This window comes from Aulonocara sp. 'chitande type north' Nkhata Bay, linkage group LG2 (assembly GCF_057382095.1).
Source record: "Aulonocara sp. 'chitande type north' Nkhata Bay isolate Kocher_YH1m ecotype deep benthic linkage group LG2, A_spYH_male_GT1.1, whole genome shotgun sequence".
Classification (NCBI taxonomy): Eukaryota; Metazoa; Chordata; class Actinopteri; order Cichliformes; family Cichlidae; genus Aulonocara; species Aulonocara sp. 'chitande type north' Nkhata Bay.
In genome coordinates this window covers 24,098,249-24,125,223 of record NC_141345.1, presented here as the reverse complement: position 1 = coordinate 24,125,223, position 26,975 = coordinate 24,098,249, and the positions used below count along the sequence as shown (strand labels likewise).

General features: G+C 41.6%; 5 protein-coding genes across 9 annotated transcripts in view; 2 read left to right on the top strand and 3 right to left on the bottom strand.

Annotated features, from left to right (window-relative positions):
* Positions 1-206: 206 nt before the first annotated feature.
* Positions 207-2,133, bottom strand: LOC147337860 (uncharacterized). 2 transcript variants are annotated; one of them, XM_086312044.1, is made up of 2 exons: positions 1,905-2,133; positions 207-1,741 (listed from the first exon to the last, which is right to left on the bottom strand). In XM_086312044.1, exon 2 carries the CDS (start codon positions 1,658-1,660, stop codon positions 914-916), a length of 747 nt encoding a protein of 248 aa, XP_086168170.1. In that variant the 5' UTR covers positions 1,661-1,741; positions 1,905-2,133; the 3' UTR covers positions 207-913. The 2 variants fall into 2 exon arrangements, with proteins under 2 accessions (XP_086168170.1, XP_086168179.1); XM_086312053.1 differs by having other exon boundaries at positions 207-1,636.
* Positions 2,134-2,468: 335 nt separating this feature from the next.
* atp5po (ATP synthase peripheral stalk subunit OSCP) lies at positions 2,469-6,457 on the bottom strand. The gene is made up of 7 exons (XM_086312066.1): positions 6,351-6,457; positions 6,027-6,077; positions 5,832-5,942; positions 5,405-5,534; positions 3,607-3,719; positions 3,346-3,432; positions 2,469-2,721 (listed from the first exon to the last, which is right to left on the bottom strand). The coding sequence occupies exons 1-7, from the start codon at positions 6,375-6,377 to the stop codon at positions 2,611-2,613; spliced, it is 630 nt and encodes a 209-aa protein (XP_086168192.1). The 5' UTR covers positions 6,378-6,457; the 3' UTR covers positions 2,469-2,610.
* Positions 6,458-14,882: 8,425 nt separating this feature from the next.
* Positions 14,883-19,234, top strand: LOC147337858 (serine/threonine-protein phosphatase 2A catalytic subunit alpha isoform-like). 3 transcript variants are annotated; one of them, XR_015131547.1, is made up of 9 exons: positions 14,883-15,140; positions 15,571-15,780; positions 16,101-16,274; positions 16,360-16,449; positions 16,653-16,814; positions 16,929-17,047; positions 17,910-18,000; positions 18,955-19,016; positions 19,123-19,234. XR_015131547.1 is itself a non-coding variant. In XM_086312026.1 (8 exons), the coding sequence occupies exons 1-7, from the start codon at positions 15,039-15,041 to the stop codon at positions 17,980-17,982; spliced, it is 930 nt and encodes a 309-aa protein (XP_086168152.1). In that variant the 5' UTR covers positions 14,883-15,038; the 3' UTR covers positions 17,983-18,000; positions 18,955-19,037. The 3 variants fall into 3 exon arrangements, 2 of the variants coding, with proteins under 2 accessions (XP_086168152.1, XP_086168144.1); XM_086312026.1 differs by lacking the exon at positions 19,123-19,234 and having other exon boundaries at positions 18,955-19,037; XM_086312018.1 differs by lacking the exons at positions 18,955-19,016; positions 19,123-19,234 and having other exon boundaries at positions 14,884-15,140; positions 17,910-18,940.
* A 312-nt stretch (positions 19,235-19,546) lies between these two features.
* Positions 19,547-26,975, top strand: part of sfxn1 (sideroflexin 1) — an 11,486-nt gene continuing 4,057 nt past the window's right edge. The window contains exons 1-9 of one of the 2 annotated variants that reach the window (XM_086311996.1): positions 19,547-19,690; positions 21,389-21,558; positions 21,652-21,822; positions 22,125-22,223; positions 22,342-22,417; positions 22,687-22,772; positions 24,660-24,787; positions 24,874-24,923; positions 25,129-25,178. In XM_086311996.1, coding sequence (XP_086168122.1) covers positions 21,395-21,558; positions 21,652-21,822; positions 22,125-22,223; positions 22,342-22,417; positions 22,687-22,772; positions 24,660-24,787; positions 24,874-24,923; positions 25,129-25,178 — 824 coding nt within the window. In that variant the 5' untranslated portion in view covers positions 19,547-19,690; positions 21,389-21,394. Of the gene's footprint in view, positions 19,691-19,728; positions 21,072-21,388; positions 21,559-21,651; positions 21,823-22,124; positions 22,224-22,341; positions 22,418-22,686; positions 22,773-24,659; positions 24,788-24,873; positions 24,924-25,128; positions 25,179-26,975 lie in introns of those variants that run through there. The other variant, XM_086312005.1, reaches the window with a different exon arrangement.
* atp7a (ATPase copper transporting alpha) overlaps positions 24,507-26,975 on the bottom strand; it is a 25,019-nt gene continuing 22,550 nt past the window's right edge. The window contains exon 24 of the mRNA XM_086311983.1: positions 24,507-24,679. Coding sequence (XP_086168109.1) covers positions 24,666-24,679 — 14 coding nt within the window. The 3' untranslated portion in view covers positions 24,507-24,665. The remainder of the gene's footprint in view (positions 24,680-26,975) is intronic.

Genomic DNA, 26,975 nt, shown 5'->3' with positions numbered 1-26,975 from the left:
GACCTATAGTTTTTTTAACCTCTTCTTCTGTCACGTACCTGGTAAAAACACGCCCAAAAAGTAAGATCATAAACGTCGGTACGCCCTAAATTAGTCTAACAAGGTGTAAATAAAGGTATTATGATAAAGTGAGTGTCATGTCACAGGACTCAAGCCCCCTTGTGTCCAGAGCAAGAATTACAAGTGACAGGAAACTGTGAAAAAGACGATTTCTTTCTTTTATTTTGGCTTCACATACAGGAAATCATTATTATTATTACATATTCCACAAAGCATTAGTCGTTTCCCCCTCTACTGATCAGTCTAACATACATGCACAAGTGGGAGTGCTTATCGAGTGACTGTGGATATGGAAACAGGCTGTTACAATACATGATGCAAACTATATTTACAAAGTGCAGAAACAAAGGGGGTATTATGCTTTAAGCTTTACCAGTTTGAGTCAATAAAAACGTACCGCAGGGCTCCTGCTTTCCTGAATTGTATCACAAAATAAACCACATAATAGACAAGCGGACAAAACACAAAGGACGACTACATGGTTACATATTTATGCTCGGGAAAGATTTGGTTTCATTAAATTTTTTTTGTTCTAAAATGTATATGCATGTAGAAAATGTCACACAAACAAACATATTCATGTCTTAGAACAGAGTAAGAGAACATGTCACAATTCAGAGGAATACATCAGGGTTACTGAGGTCTGAACCACTAACTATACTGACTGGTGTCATTTCATGTGCATGCACCTCTGCCACACTGGAGCAACATATTTGTGATTCAGCTGTTTATTAGGAAAGGATGATGAGAATGCCAATCACTGTACAATGAAAACTTAGAACCACAGTAAATGATAAAACAACTTTTTCTCCCAGCATACATGAAATGCCACAATTCCTTCTAGTCCTCTTCTTCATGCAACCAAATGTTTTTCAAACACTGGGGAAGCAGCTGCAGAATTTATCTCTGTGGTTTCATCCACTTTATTGCTACCGTGCTCACAAAGTTCTCTTTTCTCCATCATGGTGTATGGAAAAGATGAAACATCACAGCTAGTGAAGTCCAGCTTCTTGGGAGCACTGCAGTTGCTAAAGTCCAGCTTGCTGGTGCCGTCACATCCGAATTCTAGCTTCTTGAAGCGAGTGAGGCTCTTGATGCTGCCAGGCGGTCTCCCAGGGCTCACCTTATATCCTGCAGCTTTGGTGGTTCCAAGGGGCCTACCTGGGCTTGTCTTGAAACCGGCTGCTCTAGTTGTCCCAAGTGGACGTCCAGTACTTGTACGGTACCCAGCTAACTTTGTGGTCCCCGATGGCCTCCCTCTCCGCCCTGACTTCGCTGTGCCCTTCTTTCTCTTAGAGCCCTCAGGCCCTAGAGCTTCACCGGCTCTGATTCTCACAGCCTGTGGCTGGAAGTCATTCTGGGTGTCTTGTAACTGGCACGCCATGGCTTTGTGCATGCCCTGTGGCAAAGGGGCAAGGCCGGCGAGGGACAGCTGCAAACCAGGGTTTGTCGGAGAGGGGTAGAATTTGTTGGACTGTGTACTACATAAATCAAAGTGGCTGCCTGGATGACAGTCCTCTGTTAGTGCACTCATGCAATAGTCACTGCTGCTGGTGGTCACTTGGTGCATCATTTTCTGTTGGGGTACACAGAAATACATGAGCTAGAAAAGCCACGTGTTTTACTGACAATCCAGTTTTTAGTAGCTGACTTCTAGTGGCTCAAACAGGCCTTTTTAGCACTGCAACACAAAACAAACAAAGATAAGTGATGTCCGAAATAAACATGTTCAAACAGAGTCATAGTTTGCAAAAATGCACGGCATGCATAACAATAAATTTAAATGATTACTGGATTACTAGATCGCCGAACTACTCAAAGAGCGAAAGATGAACAGTTCGTACCTCATTTGTTGGTGGACGTTGGAGTAGAAAGGGTTAATTTCGACTCGTCTACGCTTCCTCTCCCTGACGGCCACAACATCTTTGTGAAGGCACTGCACAAACTACGCCCTGGCGTCTGCGAGTGTTGTCTCGAAGCGGGTCTGCTGCATATTTCAACGCTCAGTTAATCCTCTACGCAGAGGTTTGGATGAGAGTGGCAGCCATTTTCACCCAGAAAAAAAAAGAAAAGGAAAAAAAAATTAACCAGCAGACAACTGCGCATGCGCAATAAAAGCGTTCAAGAAACGTAGGGACTGATCCGTGTGACGTAATGGGTTTCTGTAGAATCGGAAAAGTATCAAAAATGTATCTAGTAGTGAAGCATGGAACTGTGGTAGCCATGGAACCATAATTGTATCAACAGCACAGCGGTAACTATGTAACTGACACACTGTCTTGAACCAACTGTACATTTATTAAAATGTAGTAATGACAATGTATCAACTAATCTGGCCATGAGATCACTGGTCAGTATAATGGAAGCTGTGTATATGTGCTTTACAAAGACAACAAACATCAGCGATCAATTTTTTTTAGTTTTTATTAACATTTTAAGCACAAACACTGGATTTATAGGGCAACAACAGTGCTGGAACAGGTCAAAATCTACAATTTTCAAAGTTTCCCCTTCGCCAATGGTCGTCTTTGCAAAATTAAGTCCACAGGACTAAGTTTCCTTGATGAGCTTGGTCAGCTTCTGGATCTTTGATCTGGTGGACATGTCCACATACTTGTCTCCAATGCTGACGATCATGCCCCCCAGGATGGAAGGATCCGACTGTGAAGAGACAGGTCGATTGTTAGCCAACACATATGAACACGAGACTTCCCCTTACAAGACAATGATTTCTTGTTTCACAAGTTTCCATTTTTTAGATATTTTTTTTTGGGGGGGGGGGGGGGGGGGGGGGGGGGGAGATTAAAATAGTGGATTGAGCCGCGTTTAAAATCTCTTTGATATACAATTAAAGGCTTTTGCAGAGGACACAATGTTCATAGATTTAAAAACCAATGAACATTTTAACTTGTCAACATCTCAGAGCCTTGCAGGGAAAAAAAGATGTCAGATGCTTTTCCATTTCCTGGAATTCACTATTTAAATGTTCATCTTACAGCCAATCATAATACAAACTCCTCTAGTTGATTATGTACATTTTTAAATTCATATTTCTTTAATGCAAGTTTCCAGAAAATATTTGCTTCACTATGTAAATTATACAAATTGTTACATTTGTGCGCTTAAACATTATCTCACCAGTCTGAGATAAGACATGTTATGCAAGAAAATTAACTCCACATCTTAGAATTGACTAATGCACAAAAACAGTTTTCCCCTGAAGATAAAAATTCATCAGCAAGATGGTTATGTACAGATTTCTGGGACTGTGCATTAGAGTTGTACCTTTGTTTCCAGCTTGATAGTCTCACCCTTCTGAAGAAAGCCTTTAAGAGCTACTTTCAGCTCGGAGAGATTAGCTTCATCCAAAGGCTGCAATGGATAAACATTCATTATGAAGGTACAATATGTCTAAATCAATAATACTGCAATTGATAAAATAAATGATATATACAGCAGCAAATATTGCTTAAGTGATGTGACCTGTTTTCAGTATCTGAAAAAAATAATGTATGAACATATCTTGCATATACACCCATTTCATACCTGCGCAGTAGTGACGGAGCAGATCACCTCTCCACGGTGTGCACTCATCATCTTGCTGAAAGCGTTAATAACATCCCCAGTTAAAGTAAGACGACCATTGTCAGCCAAAACATCTAAAGAGGGAGAAAAAAAAAAGACAATACATGTTTGAGCAAGATTCTCCACTTTTCTATCTGCTCAGAGCAAAGTGTAGCTTTTGTATTACATCAGTTTAAAGTAAACAGTGTGGGATTTTGCCAAGTTCTTCCTAGTAACACTCATTTACCCTTAATCAAATCAAAGTTTACATCTATAGCACATCAACACAACTCAGGCTACGTCCACACTAGCCCGGATAGATATGAAAACGGCGTTTTCGTCTATAAACGCTCCGCAGCCACACTAGCGTCTTCAGTCGTTTTCACAGAGTTGTGTGTCCACGTTGAAACAGCCAAAAACGCTTACGTTCCAGTCCTGCGCATGCGCAAAAGCAAGTGAGGATTAAAGAATTTGAAGAAAAGCTATCTGGAGCATGTACAAACTGATATTAATGTTTTTTAGGGCTGTCAAAATTGAGAGTGTTAAGGTTCAAGAGCAATCAAAACAACTGCTGTATAATGCCCTCCGCTATCTTTGTTTAATTGGTCACATGACTGCATCACATGACTAAAATGCATCATCGTTTTAGAAAGTCTGCGTTTTCGAATGTCCACACTGCGACGGGACAGCTCCGTTTTGAAATGTATGTGTTTTCCCTTGGGAAAGTGCCGTCCCAGTGTGGACGGGAGGCCAAAACAGAGAAAAAGCATTTTCAAATGAAAACGCATTAGTGTGGACGTAGCCTCAATTGAATAAGTGCTGTACAGGCTATGCAACATAGACATAATAGTCACAAAATCAACAACAAACATACACCAAAATACACAATACAACCATAAACCTTGATTAAAGGAGGAAAAAAATAATCAAACTGTGATATAAGTAAATAGGAATACAGAATAAAATTTGCACAATAAAAACCTGGGAAAACCTGCTCAACTTAGACTGTAAACCAGTGAGAATAACCAGTTTCTTTTTCATCAGCGTTTTAAAATGATGGAGCGTCTGGGCAGCTCTTATGTGAAAAGGTAGACTGTTTCACAGATTAGGAGCTGCACCTGAAAAGGTTCTGTTGCCTCTTCTCTTTTAAGCCTGGATCTAGGAATGTTCAAGAGCAGCTGGTCCGTAGACCCCATAAAACACAGCTTGTGAATGTGGTCCAAACCTTATGGCTGTTGTGTCAAAGTATTTTCATATACATGTTATTTTCTTATAATCAACATACTTCTAGCTGCTCTGTTTTTTCTCCAAGGGGGTTGCAACAGCAGATCTGTAATATGCAACTGAATTAATGTACGAATGAGGATTGTAGTAAGGAAGCATTGTTAGAGTGTCGAAAAGAGCTATGCAAAGAAAACACCCTTTAGGCTTCAGACCGATACTAAGCTTAACAAGATGGCTTTCTTTATGTTTTGATCAGAAAGAGGTTCCTAAACAATATTCAAACCAAATATGCCCAATTGGGCATTAAGAATAACGAACCATGTGAAATCTCAAGGACCTGCATGTATAAGTGCTGCAACCATCACACGACTACGTGCAACAACATGTTCCTTACTTTGCGACCTTGGTAACATCATATCTGGAACATGCTAGTGGACTGTTGTCTTTGAAAATGTAACAAAACTAGGTTCAAATGTATTGCATGTGTACACGCCACAAACACACACGATTAATGACACAGGGGTCCCAGCAGTAACACGGGTCTGTGATCACTCACTGATGAGGTTGACAGTGATGGGTGAAACCTTGGCCTTTGCAAGGGCATCGTTGAAGGTCTTCTGCTTGAGGCTGCGCTTCACATGAGGATTCATTACAACACTGTTCATTTTAGGGTCCTTGATCAGGGCCTGAAAAATAATGTGGCAGACAACAGCAAAAAAAAAAAAAAAAAAAAAAGTAAGTAAGTATTAGACAAAAGGTAGATGGTACCGAAACTGCTTGGATTATCAATATTTAATAATCAGGTCACTAATCTCATTATTAATTAAAAACCAAACAAACAATATATTTAAACATCCTGCGATGCTATTTAAATATATCACAGTAATATGCACATAACCCTGTGATCAAATATTAAGTAAAGCATCATTTTCATCATTCAGTGTCAGCAACATTAAAAATAGTTTCCTTTTTTGTTGACTTACAGACACTTTTCCCAGCTCCTGCTCCACTTGGTCCAGTTTGTTCTGCTTACTGGCAGCTGAGAACAGAGCAGTGGCATAACGGCCCTCCACTCCATACACCTGGATGGGAGGCTACAAGGACATTTACAGGGATAAGCTACCTTAACACCCTGTCACAAATTACTGAAGAAGGTTATTGCACTGCACGTCACTCACCTTAACCAGTTTGGCTGCAGGTCTGATCACAGACGTGCTGAACTGGCGTGCCTGCAAAATAATATTTGTATGAAAATTAAAGCCTGAGCTGGTGAATTATTAGCCCGCTTTGCACCGTTTACGTTTAACTCAGTTAGCTGGTTGGCTAACACGTTAGCAGTCATTCAAGTGAAATGCCTCGTGTGAATTCTTTTTGAAAGTTCAGCGCTCATTTCTGCTCAGCATAATTAATAAAACTCACCAAACAAGTTTTGGAAGATATGAAAACAAAAACGAGCCCTATTATAAAGGTTAAAATTTAAAAGAGATAACTGAATGTCATACCTGCTGTCCTAGCATGAATGCTGCCATTTTCTCCTACAGCTGTCCAGAGTAGAACGACCGACTGCGCATGTGTGCTTTAGAGGAAGGCGTCTTGCTGTGGGTAATGTAGTTCTTCCGGTGCAGTTCATCGTGAATAAGAGTCCCCAAAACAAGAAGCTGTTACAGAATTAAACAAGTTTGTTTTGTTTGTTTATATTATGTGTAGTAATTAATATTTTAAGCTATAGTAAATGTATATACCATCGAGGAAGTCTTTTTTTGAGTATTAGGTGAAATATAGCATACTTCTCTTAAGATATAAGTAGGCAATAGAAAACAACAAAATACTTGTTTTGGATATGCCTGGTCACATTAACAGGCTAAAACCAGAGACTGTACATTAAAGATGGACAAAGCCACCATAGAACCACCCACTTTGTCTACCTCTAAAAACAGCCGCATTAGATTGTTGAAAACAACATGATGTTTATTTTATAAATTATGGTTGGGAGTATATGGACATTGATTGACATTTGGAAACAACCTCAAGTGGTCATTTAATAAACTGCAGTTGTCTCACTGCTTCACTTTTTTTGCCCCAGATTTAGCTGCGTGACTAAAGGAAGAGGAAATTACTTAGAAAGTCTAACAACTAACTGGAACACAAAAACAGTGAGACAGGGAGCTGCTAGTTTTACATTTTAAAGCATACTTTGTGAGTTTAGTTATTTCTCATTAATTAGTGAATGCATTATATGAGTCCTATGAAGCTATTTTAATTTTAACATTTAAACAAGGTGACTCTATATGCTAAAATGCTGCATGGATAATTCCTTTTGTGTCCCGCTACCTTCTTGCTTTTCTTTTAAGAAAGACTAAAAAAGCAGTTTATTCATTTTTGTTTTTCTGGTTAAAATGTAAAATATTTAGTACCGGGGGAAAAGTATGGAGTCACCCCTCATTTATTTATGTTTTTCTCCAAAGAAGCCAGACTTGTAAACTTCTTATTAAGTTTTAAAACATTGTTGAACAGTAGTTCTCCAGGCTAACTGGAGGACTTTGAAAGTTTTTCTTTGTACATTGGCTGCTTTTTCGCTCATTTTCAGTCCTTGACTTGAATCTGGACATTTTCTGAAGAAGCAAGATGTTTGTTAAGGTAGTTAAGAAATAAAAATATGAATCGTTCAAGCATAAAAAGGCACCTAACTCAAGGAATGAACCAGTGTTGTGTCTAAACATAACAGAGAACTTACCAGAGAACCAATTTTAAATTGTGTGTTTAGCCAAAGTTAACACAGTTTGATAGAGTTAAAATAGCATTTTTGCACCAATTAGGTGATTACCAAAAAAGCATATCTTGGGATGGTGTCCTTAAAAATCTAAGGAAACCAGACAAGTGGAAGACAAAAAGAAGTGGGAAGCTTAATAAACTATCTACCTGATCTGACACCTGACTGGAGAGATGCATCTAGTCCTATATACATACTGTTCACTGAAGCCTCACGACCCTCAGACCCTCACGGGCCCCCTCTTGGACCCCCTGCAGTTTGCATACAGAGCCAACAGGTCTGTAGATGACGCCATCAACATGGCCCTACACTTCATCCTGCAGCATCTGGACTCCCCAGGAACCTACGCCAGGATCCTGTTTGTGGACTTCAGCTCTGCCTTCAACACCATCCTTCCAGACCATCTCCGAGGCAAGCTTTCCCAGATGAATGTGCCTGATCCCATCTGCCGGTGGATCACTGACTTCCTGACGGACAGGAAGCAGCATGTGAGGCTGGGAAAGAATGTCTCGGACTCCCGGACCATCAGCACCGGCTCCCCTCAGGGCTGTGTTCTTTCTCCTCTGCTCTTCTCCCTGTACACCAACTGCTGCACCTCCACCCACCAGTCTGTCAAGCTAATCAAGTTTGCAGATGACACCACCGTTATTGGACTCATCTGGGACGGGGATGAGTCTGCCTACAGCAGGGTTGTTGTGGCTGCACCAGGACAGCCACAACAACCTGGTGCTGAATGCCCAGAAGAAAGTAGAGATTAGGGATGGGTACCGGTGTCCGGTGCCATCACATAAACGGTAGTAACCAGACCGAAAAGCAGCGCACATTTCGGTGCTTTATTTCGGTGCTTTTTTTTCCCGAGCTGTGATACACTTCTAGCCAATCATTTTACGTTTCCCAGGATAGTAGGCGGGGCCAGGTACGTACGTTCAGTTAGAGCAGAGCTACAGATTAAAAATGTCCAAGGCGAAGCGGTCAAAAGTCTGGTTGTACTTCACAGCAAAATATGCAAACTCAGCAGCCTGTAACAAGTGCTTTAAGCTGATACTGTGATACTGTCAATGGAGGTAATACCTCAAATCCGATGAAACACCTGGCGACGCATAGCGTTTTTTTTAAAAGCCGAGAAATGCGCCGTATTTGATAGGTTTCTGCGAGACCTCACACCGAGCACGTTGGGTGGGTTGCCAGTTATCGGACCCGGAGCAACATCCCCCAAAAACCCGAGGAATAGAGTCCTGGCCCCTAGCCCTGCCAGTGTAGCAGAAATGATGACTGATGATGATGGCAGCAGCAGCCGTTCTTCTCTGCGTGAGTAGCTTAATGTTGTTCGAGTGTAATTTACGTTGAGTAGGCTAACCACGTTATTACATCAATGCATGTAAGGTGAACTAGCAAACATCATCATAGCTACATGCGGCTGTCTTCTTGTTTGATGGCAGATACTCCCTTCACCCTGGATAAAAAGGCTAAAATGACCAAAGAAAAAGTGGGAAACAGCTGAACATGAGAGGTTTTTGGACAAAGTTTGTGTTTTTTCCATTGTTTAAGCACTGCTTCCAGCCAAGAGTGATACCATATATGCCCCATAGCTGCAGAAAAGGCTAACATTGTTATCTTTTTACAAAAAAAAAACAAAAACAGCTGAACATGAGAGGTTTTTGGACAAAGTTTGTGTTCTCCATTCTTTAAGCACCGGTTCGAGCACCGTTTAAGCACCGGCACCGTTTCAAAAGTACCGATTTGGCACCGGTATCGGATAAAACCTAAACGATACCCATCCCTATTAGAGATTATTGTGGACTTCAGGAAGCACACAGCCCCACTCCCCCCCATCATCCTGACTGACACCCCCATCACCTCTGTGGACTCATTCCACTTCCTGGGTACCACCATCACCCAGGACCTGAAGTGGGAGCCCACCATCACCTCCGTCATTAAGAAAGCCCAGCAGAGGATGTACTTCCTGAGGCAGCTGAAGAAATTCAACCTGCCAACACGGACGATGATGCAATTCTACACTGCAATCATCGAGTCCATCCTCACCTCCTCCATCACCGTGTGGTACGCTGGAGCCACTATCAGGGACAAACAGAGACTGCAGCGTGTTGTGCGCTCTGCTGAGAAGGTGATTGGCTGCAGACTCCCATCTCTGCAGGACCTGTACACCTCCAGGACACTGGGGTGTGCAGCTCGGATCTCAGCTGACCCTTCTCACCCTGGACACAGTCTGTTTGACCTGCTCCCCTCAGGCAGGAGGCTCCGGTCCATTCGCACCAGAACCTCTCGCCACAAGAACAGTTTCTTCCCCTCTGCTGTTGGACACATGAACAAAAATCGTATGACTGTTCCCACCACTAACACATGACCCTACGCTGTGTTCACTGCATCATTCCATGTTTAGCACTGATCACCACCTGCACTCATGTATATATCTATCTACTTAGCACTTTTAATTCTTATTCTTATTTTTATTTTCATGTCTATTTTAGCGTAATTTATGACAGTATGTTTGCACTGAAGCACCGCAGCAATTTCCTAATGTTGTAAACCTGCTCAACATTTGGCAATAAAACCCTTTCTGATTCTGATTTCTGATTCTGAAATGATTTCATTAGAAGGATGGCTGTCAAGTAGCCATTCTTCAGTAAGGGATACAGGGAAAAGGGATGAGCTATGTCACATTATACAAGAACTGGATTGAAACTCAGTGGCAACAGGTCTGATTGAGTGATGAATCCAAATCTGAAACTTTTGGTTCAAATCAGTATGTACAGAGGAGGTCAGAGAGAGAGGTTCAACAGTGAGTGTCTACAGCCATCTCTAAAACTATGGAGGCTCTTCTACGGTTTAGAGGTGTATTTCGGCCCGTGTTTCTTATCTTTGACAAAACTGATGGAGTTATGAATGCAGAAAAGTACCTTCAGATTTTGATCCACAATGCAATAACATCTGGAAAGCAGCTGACTGGCAACAACTTAATTTTTCAACATGACAATGATCCAAAACACTTTTTGCACATTTCAATAAATCACTGCATGTTTTTGACATGGTGGTTTGCGCAGTTATTTGACGGGAGCAGGGGCAGACCTACTGTGGTGGCATGGGGTGGAAGTTACCACCATAAAATAATCTCTTGCAATAACAATGTTGTTTATTAAAATAAAATAGCATTACCACTTTGAGCCTAGCTACAATGAACATTGAATATACATTATAAAACTGAATATATGGCATAGTGTTATCCCCTCCCCACCAATTAAAAATGAACGTAAGAATGAAGGTGAGTTTTATTAACCCTCTCAGGTCGATGGATGTGCAGGCGTGTCCAAATCACATGACTGATTAAAGATGACAGAGCAACAAGACGCAGCCACGCTGAGTCTCCATTTCAACTTGTGTTGAAATTGAATGGACTTCAAACTATATGTGTTGATAGGCCACAGAAAACCAGGGTCATCACATGTGATGCTTTTTTCTGAATACTACATTTAGCGCAGGAGGAAATGGTAAAAACTGTGATTTCTAAGAACACCGCTTGCAAGCATTATCTGTTTGCAAGCAAAACACAAAAAACAAGACAAAAATGCAACCCCTTTCCTATTGTGCATCAATGCACCAATGTACCATGTTGACCAATCAGCATTCGGTTGATTAGGAACAGGGAACAGGTTTTGGGACTAACAGTGGCAAGAGAGAGTGAGTGAGAGAGAGACAGTAATATCCATAGCGAGCTTTGAGATGTGAGAGATTTGTGACATTTGGCATGTTTGGTGTGTAGTTTTGCTTTGTGTGTAAAACAATGAGGGCACTAGTGAATGCGACAGAGGCCACCAAAGGTAGACTGCAATGTGTCTCCAGCTGGATGTGCTCCTCTGTCTTGTGCTGGAAACAAAGCATTTTTTGGAGTAGCACAAATAATTTGTCACATCTTATTGTGATACCCTATTGTTCTTTAATTTTAGTTTTAGTAGTGGTTTTAAACTTTTGTACAAAAATGGCTCAGCCATTGGCTGCATTTTGGGGTATTTTTTTTGCAAACTTTACTGTTTGCAAAACCCCCCAAATAATTTGCCTACTTGGATTCTATGGGGTTTTTGTGTCATTTTAAATCAGTTGTGTTAATACAGTATGTTAAAATGAAAAAATAACTTTACATTTATTTAGACATGCGAGATTGTGCCGAAAAGCATGATACCAAACAAGGCAAGATAAACAGTTGAAATATAGAGGTAAAATCACAAATAATAAAAAACGACTAATTATACCCTGGACCCCAGAGGGTTAACCCAGTAAATTTTTGGTAAAAGAAAAAACAAACAAACAAGTCTTCATGGCAGTGGGGATTTCTGACATCTTGTATAAATTAAAGCATATAAGATTTTGATTATTCAATAAAAAGAGTGTGAAAAGTTAAACTTGTATTTCTAACTGATCCACCTCATTTTGTGTAGCTTCTGGATTTTATACTTATGCTTATTTATTATATATGCTATACAGTGCATAAAATCAAAATTAAATTTTTTATGTAACTGAAATATGGGCTAAAGAAAGTCACAGACTATGTTTATATGAAATGTGCATACTTATAGCATTTGACGTATTATAACCATAAATAACACATATTACAGAATGTAACACCTGCACACAGGGGCGTTCGTGGCCTGTTTGGTGCCCTGGGCGAGCACTCCCTCAGCAAGAGTATGCAAATGGTCAACAAACAGCCATTATAATTCATCATACACTGACAATAGCAGACAAATCAACAATACACCTCTCCCAATTAATGGCTAATTAATATTATGCTAAACACAGTCCAAAACATTCAATAAGCAGTGTTGGGTAAGTTACTTTAAATTAGTAACTTAGTTACATTACTAGTTACTTCTATCAAAAGTAACTCAGTTACTTCAAGTTACTCGTTACTTTCAGAGTAACTAGTTACTAGGGAAAGTAACTTTAGTTTTACTCAGAATTCTCTTGTTAATGTGTTGCTTCCGTAACTGGATACCCAACAAGATTGCCAGTCTTCTAGCTTGCTTACTTGCCACAAGTGCACTGTGCCACCTACCAATAGAAAGGAAAAAAATAATGTGCACATTTCCACGAGAGAAATCCCACGCCTGGACCGTCGTTGACCGCCGCATGATTCTAGCCTGCTTTTTACATCCAACACAAAAACTGCAGTCGTGGTGCTTTCGATTGTACTCAGAACTCGGAAATTCTGCCTTCTGAATAGGAAGATATAGGTAACGCCAGACTGAAGATGAGCTGCTTACAGAGCTGGACTGGGACAAAAAAAAATCATCCCGGGGAATATGACTAGAGACCGGCCCACCATTATAGGAAAATCATAAAGCCTTTGAATGAAAACAAACGCTGTTGTGACAGTGATGTACACTGTTCTGATGGTATATATGCATTAATCTATCAATTGTTTGTTGTAAGACTCAGATAATTATTTTTTAAAACTGAGACATTTTAAATGACAATAAGAAAGCATTTCCTTGTGCCCCCCTTTCCCTTTTAATTCCCTACATGGACCCCTGGCAACACTTTGCTAGACCCGCCCCTGCACAGTTACCAGCTGTCAGCTACTTAGAAAAGGATCCTGGTGTTATTTGTCTCTCAGAAACAGTTCATAACTTCCCTTCAACTCATTCATGTCACCTAAAAGGTAAACCTGTTTCTCCATCACAGCTCTGATGATTCAGTAAGGACATCTCCTGGTTTCATCTTCATGTTTCCATCTCATCACATAACCAAACCGATATCATGACCAGCAGCTTTTTTGCAGCTGTGGCTCCAGCAAACATCAGCTGATACTAGAAATTAATATTAAATAAATTCTAACAACAGCTGATCAAGCTTAAACGTGCTGCTGTTGTTTAGCGCGACATCCGCTGGTTTCCTCTTTCTGGCGCAAAGTGGGCGATAAACAAACAAGAGAGCCGATCAGCTGATCACTGATCAGTTTCATGATTGAAGTAGAAACAGGAGAGGGAGGGGGAGAGGATGAGAGGAGAAGAGGCAGCTGTGCAGCAAAGACACAGAATAAATCCAGCTTTGTGTCTTTTTCATTGTAGCTGAAGTCCAGGACAAACTGTTCCTTTTCACCTCAATAAGAAACGCGTAATATTTTCTCTGAATAAGAGACGATTCCGTTTTTTAAGGAACGGTTGGCAGCTCTAATAATTAACCTTATGAACAAAATAAAGTTCAACATCAGTAACATAGCACCCACCCAGCTGTATAGAAACTCCGTCATGCTAGCTAGCACGCAGTACGAAAATAAACTCCACCTAAACTTGGTTTATATGTGACTCAGATGGACTGCAGGTCATAACTTCTTACCTGAAGTTCAGTTCACTTGACACTCTCGGACCAGCGGCCACTTCGGGTCTCTCCTCTTGCCTCCCTTTTCCTTCATCCACCTGCTGGCCTCCCCCACTTGCTAATGTTACTGAATCTGTGGAAGCTCCGCGATAGCCACCACACGAAGTAACGAGTAACGACCCTATCTAAATCCCAGTAACGAGTAACGCGTTCCTGGTTTTGGCATAATAACTAGTTACCGTGCTCGTTACCACAATAATAACGTAGTTACTGTAACGCGTTACTTAATAACGCGTTAGTCCCAACACTGTCAATAAGCCACATCAGTGTCATCTGTCTGTCTACTGTTTACTATCATAGCCAAGTGGCTAACAAAGGTAGCTAACAAAGTTTTCCCAATCCCTACTAATGAATGTTATCTTGTTTCAGGATACATAATACCTGCCTTTATCCAAAGACACATCTGCTTACCTGTATCTTTTGCTCATTTCTCCTCTTCTTTACTCTATTTTTTTTATAAACCAAGGACCTGATGGCTTTGACCTTTTCTTGTCCATCTTGCATCTCCAGTATTAACACCCAACCCCACAACAGAAACTAATAGACCTACACCTTGTATAGGTTTTTTTTCTGGGATTTCACACAACCCAGGAAACCCAGCCTTTACTCCGATTGGTTCCCATGCAATCCCCAAAATGCGCTGGCATGATGTCGGGGCAGCATGGGTGCAAGCAACTTTTTTTTGCCGATGCTATGATGCCACCCCCGCCGCGATGCCGCCCCGGGCAACCACCCATGTCGCCCATATCAAAAACCACCACTACCTGCACATGTGTAAAGAAATGGCTGTGATTTTGCCACCCCGTTTGATTTCCATGCCACCCTAAGAAAATTTCTTATCCGCCCCTGGATAGGAGCACACCCGCGTGCGAGCACACGCACATGCACGCGCTAGCTGCGAATACACCAGAGCTCTCCAGTCAGTAGGACGTAGCGTAGCAGAGACACCGAAACGTAACGAAATAGCGAGATATTTTCCCGAGGAATTTTACAGCTGGTCGGCTCGCTAGCTGACGGCAAAGCAGGCATGGACGACAAGTCATTCACCAAGGAGCTGGACGGATGGATCGAACAACTGAACGAGTGCAAGCAGCTGACAGAGAATCAGGTCAAAGTCCTCTGCGAAAAGGTGAGGTTTACCAGGCGACTTAATATTAGTACCCCACATTATTAGCTTTCCGCAGTGCTAGCCGACGCTTAGCCCGTACAGCCCCCCCCCCCGAATGGCTCCTTTAATAGAAATATTGCCTGGACTCAGACGTTATTGCATGTGGCCTTACAGGAGCACACCATTTGACTGTAGCTGCATGCTGTGGATTTCTAAGACAAGCCGAGAAGATGGAGGGGGGATGCCTGCGAATGTTTTCCCTACCTACGCCCACTGCTTGTCCTAAAGTGCACTTACAGAAGCACACAAGAAAACTCTTTAATAATCAGATTTTTTTTTAAAAGCAGGAATATTGGAATCTGGCTTATTAATAACTTGTGTACTCCACAGGCTCCCAAACTGCACCACATTCTGGTACATGCTAACCTGTTTTCTTGGTTCTCATGCGTAGGCCAAGGAGATCTTGACAAAAGAGTCCAATGTGCAGGAGGTGAGATGCCCAGTGACAGTGTGTGGAGATGTCCACGGACAGTTTCACGACCTGATGGAGCTGTTTAAGATTGGAGGGAAATCTCCGGACACTAATTACCTCTTCATGGGAGATTATGTTGACAGAGGCTACTATTCTGTGGAGACTGTTACACTTCTGGTTTCTCTTAAGGTATTTCAAAAAAAGTAATCTTAACATCGATATGGACTTAAATTTTTTAATGAAGTAAAACTGTGCAGAACTGCAAATTTTGGTATTGATGCAATTCCAAGTAAACAAAGCCAGTATTACTGATACGTTTAGTGTATAAAGGCATCTTATTGAGGGGAGAGCAGTGTGTCATGATTTTTGAGATGAATGTTTATAAATTTACTGACCTTAGAGGATAGAAGCAAAGTATCCATCCTGTTGTGCTAGTTTCGATCTGATACCCGTATCAATATTTGGATTGATGCACCAAACTTCTATTACAAATGTGTTTTTCTTCGTAGGTAAGGTTCCGCGAACGGATCACAATTCTCAGAGGGAACCACGAGAGCAGACAGATCACGCAGGTGTACGGTTTTTACGACGAGTGCTTGAGGAAATATGGAAATGCCAACGTTTGGAAGTACTTTACAGATCTGTTTGATTATCTTCCCCTTACCGCGCTGGTAGATAACCAGGTAATGTTGTTTTTTCAGACCCAACCTGAAGGACAGGTGCACTGAGCTGTTATGTGTTGTTTATTTCATATTTCTTATTTGAAAGATATTCTGCCTACATGGAGGATTATCCCCATCAATAGATACACTGGAACACATCAGAGCGCTGGATCGCCTGCAGGAGGTTCCTCATGAGGTAAACACAGATTACGTAAATGCTTTTTAGAGATGTTTAGAGATTAATTTAGGAAATATCCCAGCTGTGACTGCTTTAGTGTAGGCATACGCATTCAAGAAAGTTCACCATGGAGTCTGTAGGTAATCACTGTATGCTCACTCTGTTCTTTTTACTGAATAGAAATTGCACTAAACAACACTGGCGTTCCCTTCGCCTTTCAGGGTCCAATGTGTGACTTGTTATGGTCAGATCCTGATGACCGCGGTGGCTGGGGCATATCACCACGCGGTGCTGGCTACACTTTCGGGCAGGACATTTCTGAGACATTCAACCACGCAAACGGTCTCACTTTGGTTTCAAGAGCCCACCAGCTGGTTATGGAGGTACTCTGACTTTGTTTGTGTACTACAAGTAATTCTGTTTTTTTCTTCGTCAGATGTACCCTTCACAGTCAGTGGCTATAAAATAGCTAACATGAAGCTGATGTCTTGATTTAGGGTTATAACTGGTGCCACGACCGCAATGTAGTGACGATCTTCAGTGCACCAAACTATTGCTATCGTTGTGGAAACCAGGCAGCAATCATGGAGCTTGATGACACGTTGAAATACTCCTTGTAAGTAAAGTTTGTCATGTCTAATAATGCAAACATATCTTTTTGCAATGAGGGGGGGATGCTACATACAAAGTTCAACAAAGCCAGTCTTTCATTACTTTAGCTGGCTCAGCAACACCTGGTTATCAACTTTCGCTGTTAAGTCACCCCTTATGTCATATGACTCTTCTTCCTCACAAAATGATCCCCGTGAGTGCTACCTACTTCAGTCATCGATGCTATCAGATGATAATGATAAAGTGGTGATGACTAGTCTATAATGAACATAATCTAGCAATTTAGTGCACAGAGCAGTAAAATAAACATTTTAATTCAAGTTAATAATTTTATGGCTGAGTGCAGTCTCAGTGCTGCTGTCTGTTCATTTCTAAGGTGATGGGTGCACATTAGAGCTCTAACACTTTAAACTGGATCCATTTAAGCATTAAAGGTTACTGTTGGCAGATCAAATTAATGAAATTAATGTTATTCATTGAACGAATATTCCTGGTGTGCATTCTGGATTCATCATAAATAATTACATGTACATTACTGTGGTAATGCATCGGGAATGTTTGCACTTCATTCAGTGGTTTTAGTTTAACAGCAGTTTAACAATCTATAATAAACTTACTGTAAATAAAAGAGTCAGGGAAAATGTGCCACTTTCAGCCGATAGAACATAACTTGCTCTCGACCAGGCTGAGCATTCAGCATAGGTTACCATGGTGATTTAGCCAGGCTACCTTTGTGACACAGAAACTCTTGACTTTAAAGTTGACATAGCTGGCTAAACAATTAATCTCACTTTGCTGACTTAAATAAATAAACCTTATTATTCAGTCTATGAGATGACGAGAGCCCTGCCCTTTGTTTGTTTTAGCCTACAGTTTGACCCTGCACCACGCAGAGGAGAGCCCCACGTGACGCGGCGTACGCCGGACTATTTCCTGTAAAGATCACTGCTAAGAACGGTAATGGGCTGCACAGAGGCTTGGGGAAAAGAAGCATTCAATCCCTCTCCCCTGAAAATGTGTGCCATAATTACAATAAAATGGAAACTGTAACGTCTAGATGAACACCACCGTCCTTTTAACTCCTTCCTCTCTGTGCATGATGTTTTAATTGCTAGAAATGATTGCTACTATGAACAATACTGTCATAATACCTGCTGGATTGTCAGGAAACATGAATGAACTAACGCTGAGAATAACGACTAGATGTTGATAAGCAGAGTGTGTCGCCACATACAGTATATACGCTGCATCTTTCACTCGGCATGGCCTCAAACAAAAGGTTGCAGTGCATACAATGTGAACTCTTTTCTTTTTGTAACCGAAGCGAAAGTGCTTATTTTGTGAGATGATAGAAACGAGTATGTTCTCTTTGCACTTTTGTATTTGATTTTTATCACATGGCACTGACAAACTTTGTTCTTTTTATATCCCGTTATAGTGTAAGTAGTTCTCTTTCTGCTGTCTCATATCCCATACGGAAAAGATATATATAAATCTTATAAAGTTTGTATCTGTCTTGTGTGAAACTTGTATGAAAAGCATATAAGAGTGAAAACAGATATAAGATCCCTTGAAAAGTTATATAATGAAACTTGTATGTTTTGGATACTTACTAAAACAATGTATGAAAGTAATGAGAAAGTGGCCACTTTCATGAGTAAATCATGTAAGCCTTATATGATTTACTCATGAAAGTGGCCAATTTCATGAGTAATCACATATAAGTTTTTACTATTTCTTTTCCATATGGGATGGGAGTTAATGTATTTCATTTAACTAGGCAATACTGCTACAAATGACATCAGATGTAAAATAAATAAAAATAATAATATAACTTAATGTTTTGCACTCACAGCTATAAAAAAAATTAAAACTGGAGTTGCTGTGTCATTTATTTCCCCTTTTGTACAGCTTATGACATTATTCCCGAGGAGTGACCACTAGATGGAAACAGACACCCAAAATCGGTGCAGGTGATCAGCTCAGACACTGATAATGAGCTTTATTGTGAGTGGACTATTTGCAGTAAACTGGTCATTTTAACATCTGTTTTTCTTGTTTATTTAATTTCTAAAACAGGATTTTTGCACAGTTTTTTTTAACATGGAAAAAGGTAGGACATTGTTTGCAGCATGATGTTTTACTTTTCTTTTTTATTGTGCATTTCTGATATTAACCAAATAACCTCTCGTTTGCTTTAATTTTCATGCACATGTCATGGACCACTATTAATATCCGCTTATTACACGTGCATGTGTGGAAATCCTCCGAAGTTTTAACAGATATTACTGATTTACTGCCTGTAAAATCAATGTAGCGATAGTTCACAGAGCACCGGCGGATGTAGTGCTGAAAATAAAAGCATGATTTAAAGGATTTGGCGGATTGCAGCTCAGTTTCTCCCCTCAGACTGCTGATCACAGCTCCTGCTGCTTTGCGAAAGATTGGATCAACACTGCGTGTTTTTTTCCCTGTCATTATAAGATGTTTTTCCCTAGTAAGAAGCGAGGCAAGGCTTTTATTTTGTCGGTGAAGCCCCTCGCGGTTCCTGTGCGCCCTCCGGCCGAGCTGACACTGCTGCATTGAAAATTAGCTGGCCGCAGCCTTTCAGGGACTCCTCTTGCGGACCTCCGGAGACCACAGTGCAGTAAGTAACCTGTGCTCGTTTCCCAAAACGGACCGACAGTTTTGTGCCGTGTGCGCTTGTGTGTCCGACGTGTCAAGCAGTGATCAGACAGCTTTTTGCTCCTCGGGATCCCACTGCTCGTGTGTGGATGTGGCAGGCTGATACTAGTTGAATCTGGGGCGCACAGCTGGACAATTAACGGGCTGGACAGATGTAGTGGCTAATTTGCCATTTTTAAAACGGTCGCACCTTGATTTTCATTGTTTTGGGGAAAGATTTTGGCGCCTTTTTTTCTTCTTCAGATCACAGAAACACCTCCAGTTACAGTCCAGATTTAACTGGTCTACGTCGGGTTGGACAACAAACCGTATCCATTCAGGGGGCATGTTATTACCCTGCGACCACGCACAGAGAGCCGCGTTTTGTATTATAGCACATACCAGGCTGATACAGGGGTTGAAATATGTGGGATACATAACAATTGATTGTAAGGAGTTGCAGGTTAATGTGTAGCCACTCAGGCCGCCGTTGATTGGCTGAGACTGAGGGCAGAACCAGCTGTGCGTTTATGGATCAAAGGCCGTGTCGGTACAAACTTCACTCCTTTCACAGCGCATTTATTACTGATTTGGCATCATATTATTCACGCTAACTCGGGGGTTTGAGGCCAGGAAGTGCCCTTTAATCTCTTTCCAGCAGTAATTTTGTGTCTTATTGGGCCACCGAAGGCTTTTTGACATCTCGTGAGAACCCCCGTTGAGTTTAATTCAATTTAAAGCGACAGCATGCTTTCTGTACTGCACAGATTTCTTATTTAAGCCGATCCAGCAGCCATGCTTCAGTTCGAGTTCATTGCTGCTGCATGCCTTCTCACAGTTGTTCATCTGAGGCAAAGAACAAATCCAGATCAAGCTGGGTTGGAACAGCATGCTGCATGCACATCCACAAAAAAACCCCCATCCACTGGTGTTTTTCCATTGCAAGCCAGTTCTGTCTGCTTTCAGACTAATTAATATAATAAAGTTTTAGGTAAGTACCCAGTTACAGCAAATAAAGCCACAGACTTTACTCAGTTTGTAACTTTTTGGTTAAAAATGCCACTTTCCCAGCTGTCCTATACATGCAGGGTGCTTTTCAGACTGGGAGTTGGTGTGTGTGCCCAGTTGCAATTTGGTGTTTCGCAGTCCTCCTGTTAGGTCAGCCCTCACTTAGTCACATTATGCTGAATTAGCAGCGTGGCAAAAGAAGCATTGTGCTCCGCCAGTCCTCCCTTGCTGACTTTTGTCTGCAAGAGAAATGAAGCCCGAAGGGAAGCTAACTCCTCTGCTAAGTGCTGGAGCAGGGCCCTGGTGAATTAATTTCCAGCTTTTCCGGTCCACATGTTGACACATCCTTGGAAAAGGTACTGAACGTCAAGTTGCCCGAGATGCATTAATCAGAGTGTGTGTGAGAATGTTTGAAAGCACTTTGTCAAAGTACATCTGTGTGTGTGATTCTACTTGTGGTAGAAACCACTTTGAAGGTTCAAATATAGCAGAGACACGGTAGCAGTTCATCCATCTATTTTATCAATGCCCAAGATTATTTCAAACTGACTCATGCACAGCCACTCTGCTGTAGTCCAGGAATATAAGTGTGGAAACGAAAACGACTATGATAAGTATTACCATGTGCAAAATCGGATACATTTATTGCGCCTGTAACATTTTGTTTCCCCAGATAAAAATGGCAGCCGAGCTATCCACTTCCATAAACATCAAGGAGCCCCGCTGGGACCAGAGCACATTTGTGGGTCGGGCTAAACATTTCTTCACCGTCACAGATCCCAGGAACATTCTCCTGACAAACGAACAACTAGCACACGCGCACAAAATCATCACCGATTACAGGTAACCAGCCCGCCCAGTTTTTCAGAAACAGGCTGTAAACTCACTGCCGGTGTAAAACGAGAAATATGATTTTACACGCTCGCTGTCTTGCAGGGAAGGTATAGTCTCTCCAGGGCTGACGGAGGATGAACTGTGGAGAGCCAAGTATGTTTTTGACTCAGCTTTCCATCCCGACACTGGAGAGAAGATGATCCTGATAGGCCGCATGTCGGCACAGGTTCCAATGAACATGACGATCACTGGATGCATGATGACATTTTATAAGTAAGATCATGTGCGAGTTAATTGTCAGACTGTCACAGCCACACCCAGGCCTATTATAGCTTCTTTTTAAGCAGCAGAGCATGTCCTCGAGGGAAATTCACACATGCTGGTTTAAATTTTGCTGCTAAAGTTTCACAGGGCTGGTGTAGTGCATGCAGCATTGCTGTTTTTGCTTATAGAAGGAGCCAGTGTTATTGGTGCTTGTTGGGATGATGGCATTCCCACACAGGAGAGTACAAATATCTGTTTACACCCAGTAATGCACATTTTTAATGATTTCAAACTGTATTTTCAATTTACAGGACAACTCCTGCTGTGCTGTTCTGGCAGTGGATCAATCAGTCTTTCAACGCAATAGTGAATTACACCAACAGGAGTGGTGACGCTCCCATAACCGTCGGGTAAGAGGCAGCTGCTTTGGCGCTGATGCCGGCACATATTAACCCCTTAATTTAACAGTGCTGGTGTGGACGGTGGTTTTTGTTTGTGTGACGTGACCGGTGCCTCTTTTGTTCGCAGTCAGCTTGGCACAGCTTATGTGTCTGCCACCACGGGGGCAGTTGCCACCGCTCTAGGACTAAATGCACTAACAAAGGTATCAGTTCATCTAACCCCATCCTACATCTCCTATTAATGCTTTGACTTCAGACATGTGGGTGTGCTGGTATGAAGTTAGCCACACATGAATTGTTTCTCACTGAAAGCCCATGTTGTTTAGAGCATCACGCTCAGTAATCATGTTGTCATGCGAGCTTTTATTTGGACTTTGCGGCAGAAAGGCCTTTCTGTAAAGCATCTGAAATATTGGCGTGAATTCTTCAAGCTATGTTTACATCTGAGCTTCCTCCTTTCCTCCCGCTGCAGCACGTTTCACCGCTGATCGGACGGTTTGTTCCATTTGCTGCTGTAGCTGCTGCTAACTGTATCAACATCCCGCTGATGCGACAAAGGTAAAGATCACTGGTCTGTCCATCTGTCCATCCACTCTTAATGCAATATTTATACTAAAGATTCGCTCGGTCTCAAAGATGATATGATTAGAGTCAGTGTCATACCTCCGGTACAGGAGGAGCGACACACTGGCTTGATGACATTATTTAAATCGTCCTGAGTTCTCCTAACTGCAGTACTTTTGTGCTATAATGAACTGACAACTTGAGAAGAGCAGAGAAGTTTCATGTGTGTTAATAGTGTCAAACTCCAAGTTGGTTACGAACCATGACCAGAACATCAAGTTACTGAACCCTGGGCTCAGCTTGTTTTGATGTTCTGATGATTTGTTTTCCTTTCTTCAATGTCATACAGGAATAGTTATAAATGGAGAACACTGCACCTTAGTGAAATGATAATGAATAATCAAGCAGTCAGAGCTGTTTCATGTTTTTATAAGGACAATGCTATTTTGATTGTCTCTCCCTCTATCTGTTGCTCTTTTTCACAGTGCTGCTCCTGGATGGGTATTAAAACAGTAATTAATGCCCAGAAAGCTTTTCCCTGGAAACGCACACATTTGGGATGTCTCTAATTGTAAAAGGCATCGTTAAAACATCTTTTTTTTTCTCTTTTTTGGAAAAAAATAATAATGCAGGGAAAGCAGAAATATTTCCTGGATGCTTGCAGCAGGTCGTTCACTGATAAGGGCCCGCATGGATTCTTTATTTGGATTCAATCAGAGTTTCAGATTATAAATCCACTGTGATTGTGAGGTGCTGCTACTTGGGTGTCACCCTGCTTTAACGTCTCAGCAACTTCAAACTTAAGAGCCATTTATTTTCTTTCCTTCTGAATATGTTGAACAAGAAATGGGAATTTTCCTTAAACTTTCAGATTCCATTTTTGTCATTTGATATCTCGACTTCTCCTTGTTTCCTTTGTTTTGGAAGTTCTGTATGCAGGATAGTTAGCTGAGTTTGGGAGTGACTGCTAATCTCGGTAGCGCAGGGGAGAAACTACTACTACTGCACTACTGTATTCTACCAATGATATCATTTTGTTATGATAAAAAAATCAAATGCTTTTGAAATGATTTCAAGATATAAAGTTTAAGAAAATAAAATTCTGTTATGCTTTTGGGGCTTTTGCGTCTTGCATGGCCTCTACACCATTGGATAATCAGGTCCAGACTTTACTATAGAACTGTTAACATGTTCTCAGTTTAAGAGACATGACTTTGAGTGATATTTTTTGGTATTATTTGGATAGGAAAGTCTTTTAAGATCATAATTCATGCGGAGTATCTGTAAGCAGTAGGTAGAAGGCTACTGATGGAAAACCTAATGTGCTGTCGTGCAGACAAAGGTGCTAAGAAGTGCAAAAAGGTTAGTGATATAAATGCTAATAAGCAACTAGTTAATGACTGAAAATGTGTAGTTTACTAGAGGGTGTCATTGTTCTGTGTTTTCAGGTCATACACTCAGATTTCCATACTTTAATTAAATCTTAAATATTTGTCTGCTCATTGCTGTTTCTGATGTATTACTATGAAGAACGGGGAGTTCGTCCATCTGTGTGAGGAGTCCCCGTGATATGATAAATTCATACATGTGCTGTTCATGGTTTACAGCATGCAGTGAAATTGCATTCAGTGTTTTCACTTTTATAAGAACACTTCAGTTGTTTTCATGAAAAACAGGTTTCCTGACATTTAATTTATCGAAGTAAGATGCATTACACAGCCTCTTCCTCCACTTTATTTCCCAGCTGTTGCTGTATTTCATTTCAGTTTCCAGGTTCTTCAGCAGGAGGTCTTGTGCATTTCCATGCATATTATTCAGAGCATTCAGCATTCACAGTCATCTATCTCCAGAACTGTTACCAGTTTTGCTTGTTGTCTTCAGAGAGCTTCAGCATGGTATACCTATAATGGATGAAAATGACAACAGGTTAGGAGAGTCATCAAAGGCTGCGCAGCAGGCCATCTCTCAGGTTGTGGTTTCCAGGATTCTCATGGCTTCTCCGGGAATGGGTATGGAAGTGTTTTCTCACTTTAACATCTGGCTTCAGATATTATTATTAATTTCAGAAATAAAATCAGTTTTCCTCTCTTTTCAGCTATTCCCCCATTTTTAATGAACCATTTGGAAAAGAAGGCCTTTCTGAGGGTAAGCACACGCCTGAGTTAAGACAAAATATGAGAAATGCATTTGTTGCATTAAATGTCAGCAAGTTAGACGATCATTAACTGCCTAGCTCCTTTTTATGATCACATATTAGAGAGACCAAAAGCCCCGAGTGCATGAGGCCGCTCTCAGATTCTCTGCCGCTTTTGTGCCTCTCACTCATTTTTTTCTGCCTGGCCTTTTTCAGAGGTTCCCATGGATGAATGCACCTATTCAAGTCAGCCTGGTGGGATTCTGGTGAGTTGCCAGAGATAGTTCACCTGATACGTTCACCATCATGTGCAGTCTTCTTTCTACTACAAACACCCCACAATCATAACATAAGATCACACTGATGATAAATGCTTCCATTTACAGTGTAGTGTAATGCCCCTAATAAAATGCCCTCATAAAATTTGTTAGCTCAGTGGATAACGATATGAAGATGCTTTAGCCCGTGTGTGGCTCAATAACTTAATTATTTTTTACATGAAACTGAATCTGCTGCTTCCTTTTTTTTCTTTAATGATGACTCGCACATCATCACCCAGCTTTTCACTTTGTGCTTCCTACTCGGCGTTGCCTCACGAGCCCTCGGTGCGACCAGTTAAAGTCTTGTGTAACTCACATGACTGTGATCAGGACCACATTCTGCAAGCTAATCCACAAAAATGGGGAAGCAGGCTCCTTTTAGGAGAACGCTAATCCACACACTTCCACAATGTGTAATGGAAGTTTACATACATGCTTCATTACTTAAATAATGTGCAGATGTTTCTGCACCCACAAGGATGAAATTACAGTACACCTGGTGTTTATCAGTGCTTCAACAGTGCTTTGTGCTTTTGGTTTGCAGGTAGTGTATATGCCCTCCATTTATGCCGACTTTCTTCTAATTGGCTGCCCCTCGTAAATTGAAGGTGTGACATCACCTGTTAGTTTCTAGATTCCCATTTTGAAGCTTCGAGATGAACGTTTTTGTCGCTGCCATCTTGCTCGCCAGAAAATGGATGTGACACGGACTCTGGCTCTGATTGATAACTAGTTAGCTCATGAGTGTGTGATTTCCATATCTTAGGTAATCCTCCATTTTGAAACATGGTACGACCAAGATTTACAGAATAGGTTTCATTTTTTTATTTGATGTGCCCCTAAAGAAGTAATTGATCCCATAAACTCAGCAGTGTTCACAGAGGTCAAGAATGAAAGCTTTTCATGGAGATTTCTACACTGAACAAAAATATAAACGCAACACTTTTGTTTTTGCTCCCATTCCCCATGGGATGGACGTAGAGACCTAAAATTCATTCCAGATACACAATATAACCATCCCTCCCAAACAGTGGTCACAAATCAGTCCAAATGTGTGGTAGTGGGCACATCTGCTATATTGAGATAATCCATCCCACCTCACAGGTGTGCCACATCAGGATGCTGATCTGACATCATGAGTAGTGCACAGGTGTACCTCAGACTGCCCACAACAAAAGGCCACCCTGGAATGTGCAGTTTTTTGCGCTATTGGGGGTCTGGGGACCCAGAACCGGTCAGTATCTGGTGTGACCACCATTTGCCTCATGCAGTGCAACACATCGTCGCATGGAGTCTATCAGATTGTCAATTGTGGCCTGTGGAATGTTGGTCCACTCCACTTCAATGGCTGTGCGAGGTTGTTGGATATTCGTGGGAACTGGTACACGCCGTCGTATACGCCGGTCAAGCACATCCCGAACATGCTCAATGGGTGACATGTCCGGTGAGTATGCTGGCCATGCAAGAACTGGGACATTCTCAGCTGCCATCTGCCCTGAACAATGTGAACCATGATTCATCCGTGAAGCGCACACCTCTCCAACGTGCCAGACGCCATCGAATGTGAGCATTTGCCCACACAAGTCTGTTACGGCGACGAGCTGGAGTCAGGTCAAGACCCCGATGAGGACGACGGGCATGCAGTTGAGCGTCCCTGAGACGGTTTCTGACAGTTTGTGCAGAAATTGTTTGGTTGTGCAAACCAATTGTTCCAGCAGCTGTCTGGGTGGCTGGTCTCAGACG